This window comes from Vanellus vanellus, assembly GCF_965231255.1.
Source record: "Vanellus vanellus genome assembly, chromosome: 3".
Classification (NCBI taxonomy): domain Eukaryota; kingdom Metazoa; phylum Chordata; class Aves; order Charadriiformes; family Charadriidae; genus Vanellus; species Vanellus vanellus.
In genome coordinates, this window is record NC_138907.1 from 37,070,421 (window position 1) to 37,083,197 (window position 12,777).

The window sequence follows — 12,777 nt, forward strand, 5'->3', positions numbered from 1 at the left end:
CCAAGCCCTTAATCATCTTAGTTGCCCTTGGTTTGTTGGTTTTGTCAATAAAGGCTTTACTGCTTTTTATATCTTGATTTATTAAACAAAGGAAAAATATTGAAGGAATTTATCTTAGAAAGGGCTATTTGTATTTGGCAGAGAATACAATAGCCACTGTGTTTATTCTCGGGGAACTGAATATGAAAGTTTGGGTGGTTTCTGCATACTGAACTTATTGAAATCTACCACAAACTCTCCCTAGTAGAATTAATTCAGCAATAGACATAGGCAATATGTATCTGTATTAAAGACACTGTCAAAGGTGAAAGGTCAAGTATTACCTTTGATACCCTTTCTTTTCCAGTCACCACAATGACAGAATTATAAAAAGATGCATACTGGGAGAAAGAAGATACAAATTCCTTATGGTAGTGTTTTTCTGGTCCCTCTTGCTGCTGTGCATTATACCTGTGTAACGCATCTTATTTTAATTTTTATTCTCATATGATGATCAGAGTTTCACACATTTGGTCAAAAAATCTGAATATTCTGCATCTTATTTAGAAAATCCTGCTAAGTTAAGAAAGGGAATTCAAAATGAGTACACAATGGTGGATCGACAGCCAGGAATTTAAGACAACAGACAGTAACGCAGTGTTTGCATTTTCAGTGGCCAACTATAGTTTAATAACAAAAGTTCCTAAGCCACAGGACAGTTACTCTGTTAAAAGCTTAGACAGAAAAAACTACAACTGGGGATTTTAGAATTCCCTAAATTACAGTATTTCTCTTACTTAGTAGCTAAACGTTAAAGGAAACAGATAGGGGAACGGATCATGCAGCTGGTTCTCTAAAGGTAAACCAAGGTCACTGACTGAAAAGCTGTAGAAACAAAACTTGTGATTGTAGCAAATGTCCTAATTTAGTATATAATACAGCCACAGAAGACAGTTTTGTTTTTAAAGAGTACACAGTCTAAACATGACTGAATCTTTCAGTGTATGGGAAATTACAGAGAAGGTCCAAGCACCAAATATTTTTCCTTGTCTAGACAGCTCACTCAAAGGACTCCTGTTTTACAGCCGGAAAGGGCATTTGTTTCTTTAATCACCCTGTAAAGCATGAGGCTTGTAATCGGTGATTCTTTTGCTATATGGAGACAAAGCAAGGGGAAAAACTAAATATGAAACTAATATATCCTATGGCTATACAGTGACTAAAAGCAGTTCTCTGTAATTATGACCTGTTTCAGAATCCATGACTCAGTGCTGCCTGCTTTAATCAAAACTCCTTTGATCTAACATCATCACATCTAAAGAAACGCAAAACACGTGCACTCAAGCACACTCCGGTTCAACACCGTGTTTCTGCCAACCTGACCAAGACCCCAGGCATGATATTTAGGTCTCACTGAAATCTACTTACATGGCAAAGTGTCTAGAAGAGAAAGTGATTCCTAGGACAGTTCTGTATCATGCTTAGCGGAACAGAGCTCCAATTCTGAGACTTGCAGGGCTGCCCATAACACCCGTACATAAAAATCATTGTAATGAGAAAATTAGAAAAACGAGTATTTGAATAAAGACTTTGGCCACCTAGAGGCAACAATGCTGGATGGTGATTCCAACATTGTGATGGTATGGGTAAGAAAGAGATTCTTGTTTTCCCCTTTGTGTCCTTACTTCTCCAGCCAGCATCTGGGTAAGAAGTAGTTGATGCCCTAAAACATGTCTATCAGCAAATGTGAGATGGCCAGTGAAGTCTGTGATTATTCATTGTGAAACAAGGTGGTAGCTCACAGCGGCACACTCTGGAGATGCATACTTGAATCTATGTTTGGAAGAAACGTGAGCTTTCTTACTTCAGGATTTCACCAGAGATTTGGTGAAGCTGTGAAGTTGTCTACTGCATAAAATTTACTCCATGTAGCAGATAAGGAGTCCTAGATTAACCCCAAAAGGAGTCCTAGATTAACCATACCCTTTTCCTAAAGCTGCCTTGTCTTCCCTTCATGGGCAGAATTATGGCTGTGATGTGCAGTTAGAGCAAACATCTACTTTCTTAAAATGTCTTTAGCAGCAGAGGGAACAGTTGTGCATTGTTCACAGCTCTGCTCTTTATTTCCCCGATTTTCAGAGTTCTTAGGTATGCAGTTATCTTAAAATGATGGAAAATGTAGCATCTTTGTATACTGATTTGTAAATTATTCTTTGATCACAGAATGATCTCTGTGCAAGCATCCAAAAGGCTCAGATGGGTGACATATTCAGTGGACAAGGAAAGGAGAACAGAATACAAGACAGTAAATGAGGGGAAAGGAAGAAGCAGGAGTTGGAAAGCTCTGGTGGGATGTGTAAATTTTTCTGGAGTGCCTGCTGAGGCAGGTAGGGAAGCTTGGGGCTTGGAGCAGAGAGGGAAAAGCGAGGGAGCCACTAAGAGACATATGGGATTGGACACAGAGAAGAGGCACTTGGGGCACAGTATTGACTTCAGCATCAGAGAACCACCTCTGACTTGAGTTTTTGCCAAGACAGCTGACTAGCAGCCAACTGGGTAAAACACTGCCTTTACAGGAACCCCAGAGAGCTCAACAGGGAGCTAGGGAGCATTCCGAGTGCCTCCTGTTCAGAAAGCCTGGGGCCACCAAATTGCTGAGCCTGGGGCCAGGCGGCAGTGGAATGTCACTGCTACAACAAAAGTTTGTCTACACCTTGGAAGAAGACACAGGGTCTACAGCTGTTCAGTTTACTTTGGCCAATGGCCATAAAAACTCCATACCAGAACTGAACCACATGGGGTTCTTAAAGGTTTTATGTTGTTGTTGTTTCTGACTTTTCAAAAAAACCCAAGTCAAACTCATACAAAAACAGTCTGGAGATATGGAAAATCTGCTCCTCAGGTACAGAGAGGAGTCTGAATCCAGCAAAATTTGCTCAGGTTCTTTCTCTGATGGTATAAACAGTTATTCTCACTCACTTAACCAGAAGTAAATTCACAGAGGCACCTAGCGTAAAGAACAGTAGCTCCTGGGGCTGGAAGCCACATCCTTTCTCAGTACCTGGAATGTCACACGTTCCTTTTGTTTCTGATGCTTTTGTTTCATCTTGCCCTTTCGCATGAAGCTGACACCACTACAAATATTCACACGGACGCCATCAGTGCTCCCTTTAAATGTTTTTTTTTCAACTCTAGAACTGTTATTAAAATGACAGGCTGGAGAAACTAATCATGGTAGAAAAGGAGTGCTGCCGCTTAAGACGACTGAAAGTACCCTCGCTTCGCCAAGTTATTAAAATACTTTTCCAAGTGCTGAATATAAAGTCTGATCTGTATTCCATACACACACCAGCAATTACTTGTGAAGCACGCTCAACTGGTTTTGTACTTGTTGTTTCATTCTTCATTAAAAAGTTCCAAAACGACTCACAATCCTGGAAATAAGATCTTGTGATTTCATCCTTTTCTATTTAGTAAAAGTTTGGCTTTTTTGTTCTAATGAAGATTAGCTTTGTAACTACTTCATCATATGTGATGGTAACCCTTCCCTGGGAACTGTGCTACTTTATCAATTGTCAGAGATGCAGACAGAGGGGTTCATTGTTTCTGATCCATCCCCTAAAATTAGGTGCCACTAGCTTCCCCCCCTCCCCAAGTTTTATTTCTATTCAGTTCTGCCTTTTAATTTCTGAGAATTTGATTTCACAAGGTTAATAAGTGTTCTTCTAACTTTGTTTTGGAATAAAGTGTTTGGTTTCTGCTAAGAGCAGTCTGCATTCTTCTCTGACCACTTTTTTTTTTTTAAAGTTATATTCAACAGTGCGGCAAAACACCTGCTACTACTTTTCTTGTAGAGGAATCAAAGATATTTAACCATATCCTTCCTAAATGCTGGGTGAAATGTATACATGCTGCCAAAAGAGTCCATGAACATGCTTTGGAATTATCCCCATTACTTGAAATCAAAAAATACTGCCTTGTCCGTCAATCGCTGTAGTTATTCAGATTTGCTCTCTCTAGCATACCTGACCAGGCTTTTGTCTTGGCAGTAAGAGAATGTTTCTTTCAACTTATGCCATGATTACAAAATAAAGTAAATGTTTAGAGAGGAAACAGCACCAAAAATACTGCAGTATTTTTTAAGTTATCAATAATAATTAAAGCACAAATAGTGTGTTTGATGTCATGCTATATCTAAATATACAGCACTTATTCCCTTACATCAGCATAACAGTATTCCTGCCAAAAGTGTATTTCATTTCATTAGATATTATATTACACACTATATGGTAGGTTATATGCCAGCTCAAATAATAATGCAGTAATGCTCTTTTTCCTCTGGTAGAAGTAGGGGGAGTAAATGCAACAGTCAGCCAGAAGTTTCAATATGCCTCCTCCACTGAAGGAAGAACCTTTTCACTATCCCTAAATGAACTATGAGAAGAGCTGGCCCATGAAAATCAATCACACATGGATTTACTGGCCTATAATTGGGATAGAGAACAGCTTGCTTGCTTCTTGGATGCTTGACATCCACTATCCATAGGTTTTAACACCGAGCTATCATCTGCCCCGCTGCTTCTCCTCTGCACGCATCCTGCTGAGCTGCTACTGTATAACTTTTTCCCCTACTGAATTATTACTTTTCCCACAAGACTTCTTGTCTTGAATAGTCCTCTCATCCATAAGAAAAGCCATTCTTCATCGAATTAGGGGAATTTTTGTTCTCTATCAGCATCACTGACTATGCAAAGCCACATTTCTTCTTACTATCGTTGAGCACAAGTCTCCTATTTTAAATTCAATGCAGAAGAGCAGCATCACTACCTCTCCTGCTAGTGTGTGTGTGTTCCATCAGAAGCAGGATATGTTCTCATGCTATAACAAAATAAAACCCCTAGTTACACCTACATTCTAGGCTCGTGGTTGATGTTTTTCACTAGTGTTATTACTGGAGCAGCTTTTAAAACCTCATATGAAAAATACCTACATAAGCATACCTGGACACACTTACGAAGAGTAAGCTAGCTTTAGCACTGTAAAGATCTAATTATCGCAGAATTACAGAATGGTCAGTGTTGGAAGGGACCTCTGGAGATCATCTAGTCCAGCCCCCCTGACAGAGTAGGTTCACCTACAGCAGGTTGCACAGGATGGTGTCCTGCTATTTACTTCATTTCTGCTCTTTAAAAATGTCTGAGGTTCTATCATAGATAGCATTTTACTACACTTTCTCACTCAAGTTACTTCTGTTGTACAGATGCTTCATCTGCATCTTTAAAGAAAGAAAAAAAAAGTCTTGACAAGCAAGGTTCTGTTGTCTCACATGCAGCAATGACAACACTCAGGCAGCTCAGGCTTCCTGCTAATGCACTTAAGAATATTTAAACTAAATAATCCTAAAAATTTATGGCAGAAGGGCTACCCACTTGAAACTTATCAGAAGCCTAAGTTCCAAACTTGCTTTACATACATTTTATATAGATTTATTCCTTCTGCCCTTGCTACAAGATAGAAATAACTTCCCATCTAGGAATAGGTTTCATATTATGACAGATGTCCCCTGGTTTCATATATCTTCACATACGAATATCATGCCCTCCTTTGCCATCATTTGCCTTAGTTTGGGTTAGTATTCCTTCTTTTTCACCGATTTCCTTTGTTCAAAAACATATAATCCAATGTTAAGATAGCAAAATTATTAAAAATCAAGAAAACTAAACCACGGCTTCTAACAAACATTAACTTCAGTACGTTGCCCATTTTGTACATTTCCTGTTTTACTTCTTCTGAGTCAAACAGCAACTGTGCATTTACAAGAAAAAGAACAAAGGGTCCTTAGGTGGCAGATTGCAGAGTTAATAGTGGTTTTGGGGTATTAGACTCTGACTGCTTTTCTCACCCAATTAATAACAGCAAATCAGTGGGAATGCATTATTGTGACTTGTCTCACCTTCACATGTTCGGCCATCTGTAGACACAGAAAAACCCCGCTCACATATGCACTGGTAGGAACCAGCCGTGTTTAGACACTCCCCGTGAGGTGAACAGAGGTCAGATCTCTCACATTCGTTGATATCTGAAAACACAGAGACAATAATAGCTTTGCAAATCATCATACCTTTAACATTAAGCCTAAGTTCAATGAGTCTTAAAATTAGCTTTTATTTCTACCAACTATACAAACAGCTATGTAAGCGAGGCTCATTTTCCAAAGTAACCAAATCTTCTGGGATCATTCTTAAACTCTGTATAGGCATCAGTACGTTCTGCTGCATCATACTTTCTGCGATGAGGATAAGCAGATGAGAGTGATTTGTGAGATATCAGTATAAGCTCCATACTAGCCAACATTTCTTCTGCATTAGGGGAATTCTCAGGTGGCTCCATCTCACTGCTGCTTGATTGCTGCATGCTGGTCAACTTGTGCATCTGGCTCCATGTGTTACCAGAAGGTCTGGAGTTGCATCCTACCCAGTAAGTTGATTTTATATAATTTAAAGCCAAATGCTCTTTTTTTGCTGATGGGGAATGGGAATGGTCCCAAAAGGTTGCTGTGTAAGAGTGTCATCATTGCTTTTCTTTTTTAACTTAGAAAGCATTTTTCAAATCTACTTTTGAATCTGAAAAACAAGCATTTTTTTCTGATAGATGTCTCATCTTACCAACAAAACCTGCCATCAGAGCTTATGGACTGCATTCATTCATTTAAGGAGGTACAACTTTTACGTGAATTACCACTGATACTGTAATTTACTTTTGTATTTTGCTTTACAGAAACCTTTTAAGATGTTTTCAATACCATGCTGAGATCAAACACAAATTTAGAAACAAAACTTACACTAGGCTCATTCATCCATCATCACAGATACTAGAATTTCTTTTTCTTAACCATGCCTTTCATGGCTTACATTCTGGCTGTTGTTACAGCCATATAAAATGCATCGAAGTAGACAGTAATTTTAACAGTAGAGAAATCATGATTTCAGTACCATTATTTCAAGATCCATCACATCCATTATAGAATTGTCTTTACATACAGACTGATTCTATCCTGTGTATAAACCTTTTAGGTCAATGTCCCGAAGTCACAGCACATATGTAGAAAGAACAGAGGCGGCTCGGGGAGGGGTAGTGTCTATATGAGGTGCACAGGGAAGTCAGTACACTGGGCTTCACACAACACCTACATCTATCAAATCTCTGAATTCATAGTAAATGCACACCAATGACATACTTCCTGAAGCTCTCTGAAAGTCAGGTAAGGTGGGAGATCAGCAATGACAAGGACAGCATGGTACCTTCTCAGGACACACACTGTTCTCAAGACTAAGCTGTCAGTTTCTTAAAACTGACAGAAGAATACTGCAAACCAAAACAGCTGATAACACAAGGTAGGATGGTGTATTAAAAGATGGAAAACCAAAATTAACAATCTTAAGGATAAAAGAGTATAATTCATCTGAAAGAGCAAACTGCACACTTTTTAATGTTCTAGACTCTTTTCAACTTTGCTCCTTACCAAAATGCATGTTCCAAATTTCTAGTCTAGGCTAGATTCAACTTGCAGACAGCACGTTCTACGATAAATTTGGCAGTTTAATTCAATAGCTCTCTACTTTCAATTATGGCTTCCTCTGGAGGTAATAAGTTACCCCTCTTTTTTTTTTTCTTTCCCTACCAAAACAACCAGTTTAAAAGCATTCAATCCTTTTTCCCTTCAGGCCATCAGCGGTTTTGGGTTTATCTCTGAACTCTCCTCAGCTGATCAGCATCCATTTTGAATTGTGGGTACCAGAATGTCAGTATACAACAATGTGCTGATAGCAGCTGTATCAGTGCAAAATAGAGGTAAACAAACCTTGCTTACTCCTTCTGGATATTCTGCTTTTTCAATCTTCCGGGGAGTACATTAGTCCTACTGGCCACGGGGTTGCACTCGAAACTCATATTCAGCTGGCTGTCTCTGACCCCTAAATCCTTCTCAGTGACTGTACCCCAGAAGGAACTCCACTATCCTACAAGCATGACTGAGATTCCTTCTTCAATATAGAACTGGATATATTGAAACACATATTGGTTGCTCACCCCCAGTACACCATGTGATCAAGATCACTCTGCACTAGTGGCCTCTTATCTGGATCTTTTACCATGCCCCTCATCTCTCCAGGTAAACTCTCAAAAATTTTCTGTTTTTTCTTCCTATTACAGAACTCTGATAGAAATAACTTTCAATCAATGAAAAAAAGTCTCAGTTTACCTGCTTAAAATATTTTGAAGATACTGCTGAAATGTAAAGAACTAGTCATTTATGATACAAGTATGGCTAGTTTTGTCCAGTACAAAATACAGAACAAGAAAAATATACTGGAGATTTCCATCTATGACAAATAAAAATTCTGCTCTTGCATCCCGCAAGAGCTTAACAACAAGTAGTCAACACAATAAAAAAAAAAGTCTAACCATACTTAGTTCTGCTAGCCAAAGATCAACCTTTATGTTCTTTCGCTACATCCAGTTCTTTGCTATTCTAACTTGCCAGTATTCATTGTATCAACTCCTCCTTTCTTCCATTTGTTTGATATTGATCTGGCTATTTGTCAAAGCAATTTCACTCCCCTCTACAGCAAGTTGTAATTTTTCAACGTTGATGGTCTTTCTCAAGTGTGGTGCTCTTACCTGAAATGATTTCCAATTTTCATTCACATTTTCCTATTAAAAATGCTGTCTATACTGTCTGTCCCTTAGTTGGCTCACAAGTGCTTTCAGTTTCATTATATTTATTCATTTAAAACATGAAGCCTATATACTACTACTTTACATAGTGGAGTGAAGAGAATAGAGGGGTATCAAAGCTGGCATTGATTTATTGCTTGCGATCAGTTCTCTTATCTGCAAAAGCAATGTCTGATACAGCACTTCCATATGTTGAATGCAACGTTTTCTGAATTAGAAAGCAGTCACATACAATACTCAGAACTCCTACAGGGAATTTACTGTTGATTGCACAAGATCTTCAACACACATCAGCTGGAATACAGTGTCCCAGCTCAAATCTAAACTGTGCACAAGAGAGCAGCCAAAGCAAAGTCCAGTCTCCTGGTTCTCCAGTCATTTAGAACATGAACACGCCATCACTTTCCAGCCCTAATACCACAGTTCTCATCTCATAAAAACAGATGGCAAAAAGGAGTCATGAGGCATGCCTGGGTGTTGTGCCAGCATGGAGTTGGGATCGTTCAGAACTAAAAGCTGGGAAGTATTTTTCTGGGTTTGGCAATGCTGACTCAGCCTCAGATAACACATTCTCTTCACAGTATCACAGTATGGTAGGGATTGGAAGGGACCTCAAAAGATCATCTAGTCCAATCCCCCTGTCGGAGCAGGAACACCTAGACGAGGTTGCACAGGAAGGTGTCCAGGCGAGTTTTGAATGTCTCCAGAGAAGGAGACTCCACAACCTCCCTGGGCAGCCTGTTCCAGTGCTCTGTCACCCTCACTGAGAAGAAGTTTCTTCTCAAATTTAAGTGGAACCTCTTGTGTTCCAGCTTGAATCCATTACCCCTTGTCCTATCACTGGTCGCCACTGAGAAGAGCCTGGCTCCATCCTCATGACATTCCCCCTTTATATATTTATAAACGCTAATAAGATCACCCCTCAGTCTCCTCTTCTCCAAACTAAAGAGACCCAGCTCCCTCAGTCTTTCCTCATAAGGGAGATGCTCCACTCCCTTAATCATCTTAGTTGCCCTACGCTGGACTCTCTCCAGCAGCTCTCTGTCCCTCTTGAACTGAGGGGCCCAGAACTGGACACAATATTCCAGATGCGGTCTCACCAGGGCAGAGTAGAGGGGAAGGAGGACCTCTCTCGATCTGCTAACCACCCCCCTTCTAATACAGCCCAGGATGCCATTGGCCTTCTTGGCCACAAGGGCACAGTGCCGGCTCATGGTCATCCTGCTGTCCACCAGGACCCCCAGGTCCCTTTCCTCTACACTGCTCTCTAACAGGTAGCTCCCCATCCTATACTGGAACCTGGGGTTGTTTCTGCCCAGATGTAGGACCCTACACTTTCCCTTGTTGTATTTCATTAAGTTATTCCCTGCCCAAATCTCCAGCCTGTCCAAGTCTCTCTGGATGGCAGCACAGCCCTCTGGCGTGTCAGCCACTCCTCCTAGCTTAGTGTCATCAGCAAACTTGCTGATAGTACACTCAATTCCCTCATCTAAATCATTAATGAATATATTGAATAATATGGGCCCCAGTATCGACCCTTGAGGCACTCCGCTGGTTACCGGCCTCCAACTGGACTCTGCCCCATTGACTACGACTCTCTGGCTTCTCTCCTTCAGCCAGTTCGCAGTCCACCTAATTATCCGGTCATCCAGTCCACACTTCCTCAGTTTAGCCATGAGGATGCTGTGGGAGACCGTGTCAAATGCTTTACTGAAGTCAAGGTAGACCACATCCACTGCTCTGCCATCATCCATCCACCTCGTTATTTCCTCATAAAAGGCTATGAGGTTGGTCAAGCATGACTTCCCCTTGGAAAAGCCATGCTGACTGCCCCTAATAACCCTCTTATCCTTGATATGCCTTGAGAGGGCACCAAGGATAAGCTGCTCCATCAGTTTCCCAGGGATGGAGGTGAGGCTGACCGGTCTATAGTTACCCGGGTCCTCCTTCTTGCCCTTTTTGAAGACTGGAGTGACATTTGCTTTCCTCCAGTCCTCAGGCACCTCGCCCGTTTCCCAAGACTTGGTAAAGATGGTGGAGAGTGGTCCAGCAATGACTTCAGACAGCTCCTTCAGCACCCGCGGGTGCATCCCATCCGGACCCATGGATTTATGGATGTCCAGGTTGCTTAACTGGTCTCTGACCCAGTCCTCATCAACTAAGGCAAACCCATCCATTGACTTGACTTCATCTGGGGTCTCAGCAGAACAGGACTCCTCAGGACAGCCCCCGACAGAGTAGACAGAGACAAAGAAGGCATTCAATAGTTCTGCCTTCTCTGTATCTTCTGTCACCAGGGCACCCACCCCATTCAGTAGTGGGCCTACATTGCCTCTGGTGTTAGTTTTATCTGCCATGTATTTGAAAAAGCTCTTCCTGTTGTCTTCCTCCCCACCCATCTTCCACAAAGCACTGCAAGTGTTTTGGAAGTGAGAGAAGTTTATCTAACGTGAATTGATAACTATACTGCCCTTTCTGTTACATCATAGATTCACAAACATGGAAGGTCCTATCAAAATAAATGTTCCCAGGATTTGGGAAAATGAAGCACTGTATTTCTGTTAGGTCTGATATAGATTCTCTTTCAAGTTACAAAGGCTGAGATTTCAGCCCCTTGAAATAATTTCTCAGCACATATTTACAGAGAGTAAAATAAAATGAGAAGAGTAAGAAAGTACTACAAGTGATAAATGAGTTTCTCTTCCTTTGCATGATCTGTGATGCTTACAAACTTGCACATTGATAATAATGATCCAGGTATTTTTTACAGCTATTTCATACCTTGACATCCCCTATTTGCTATCTGCTGGAAACCATCTGGACAAGTGCATTTGTAAGACCCGTCAGTATTCATGCAGTTTCCTCCAAGGCAAATATCACTGTCTTGAAGGCATTCATCAACATCTGAAATAAAAATGTAGCTGAATTATTAGGTGATATAAAAACTGATGAAACTTTTAATAATACTATTTTAATACTAACATAGCAACTTGAAGCTACAATGTTGTTTAATAACTTGGGTGGGAGGGGAGGATCAAGTTTACTACACTTTGGAATGTCCTTTTAATTTCTTTCATCAAACTTCTTGTATTTCTAGAGAGCTTTAAAATTTGAGTTTGTCATTTATTCTTAGCCGGCATGTCTAATATGTGCCATCTACATCTCTAATGAAAGCTATCATAACAAACCTTTATACCAATCTCTCCTACTTTAATGGTGACTGTGGTGTTCCAGTAGTACAATTAACACAAAAATCCAAGCAGCTGTACATTTAGAAGACAGACACAAAAAATGCCTACTAACGCAAATTTATAGTTTGCAATATGCATCTTTGGACATGTTTAGACCACTACGCAGAGATCCCTGAGCCGGAAGTGACCCGACTCAGACGTTCCCCAGAGCACGGGCAAGCCTGAGCACAGCCGGTGCCCCACACCAGACAAGATGTGCCTGTGGGCACTACTCACAAAACAACCCCGTGGAGAGGAGGCTTGTAGGACAGGCACCACACCGTGTGTACTGCTCTGCTAACAGTTGCTTTTTCAGAGGCAGTTCACGAGATGCAATAGAGCCATTTCGCAGGCTTAGCAGGTTGGCCACGAAGCTGAATAGCTGCTTTTGCACAGTGCTGCACCCACGCCATAAATCCAGCTCCAGAGTCAGGACATGCAGGGTCCAGCTCCCAGGTGCCTATACACCACGTTCCCAGCACCAAGCCTCAGGCCTGCAGACTCTGCCCCAGTGTACATCCATGGGATAAAAGTGCTGACTGACACATAGCAGGGCAAGGTTCAAGACACAAACTAGATATAAAGTCATCAAATATTTGAAGAACAGGACACGGCATTGCCTACACTTAAAGTCTTTTCTTTCCCAGAGGAAACAGAGCACAGCTGCTGTGGGTACAGGATTAACTATACAGTAATACTATACAGTTTTGTTTCACTACAGCTCAAGATCCCAAAGTCTTCTTTTAAAACCAGACACAGTCATGAAAAACAGAAAATAAGAGTCAAGTAAAAGGAGCATCTCGTAAGCAACTTTCCCTGCCTCCACAGCGCC

At 40.9% G+C, this 12,777-nt stretch overlaps 1 protein-coding gene across 1 annotated transcript in view; it reads right to left on the reverse strand.

The window, feature by feature from the left end:
* LTBP1 (latent transforming growth factor beta binding protein 1) overlaps positions 1-12,777 on the reverse strand; it is a gene marked incomplete at its 5' end in the record, with an annotated part of 207,046 nt that overhangs the window by 34,866 nt on the left and 159,403 nt on the right. The window contains 2 exons of the mRNA XM_082480509.1: positions 5,933-6,058; positions 11,497-11,619. Of these exons, the coding sequence (XP_082336635.1) occupies positions 5,933-6,058; positions 11,497-11,619 (249 nt within the window). The remainder of the gene's footprint in view (positions 1-5,932; positions 6,059-11,496; positions 11,620-12,777) is intronic.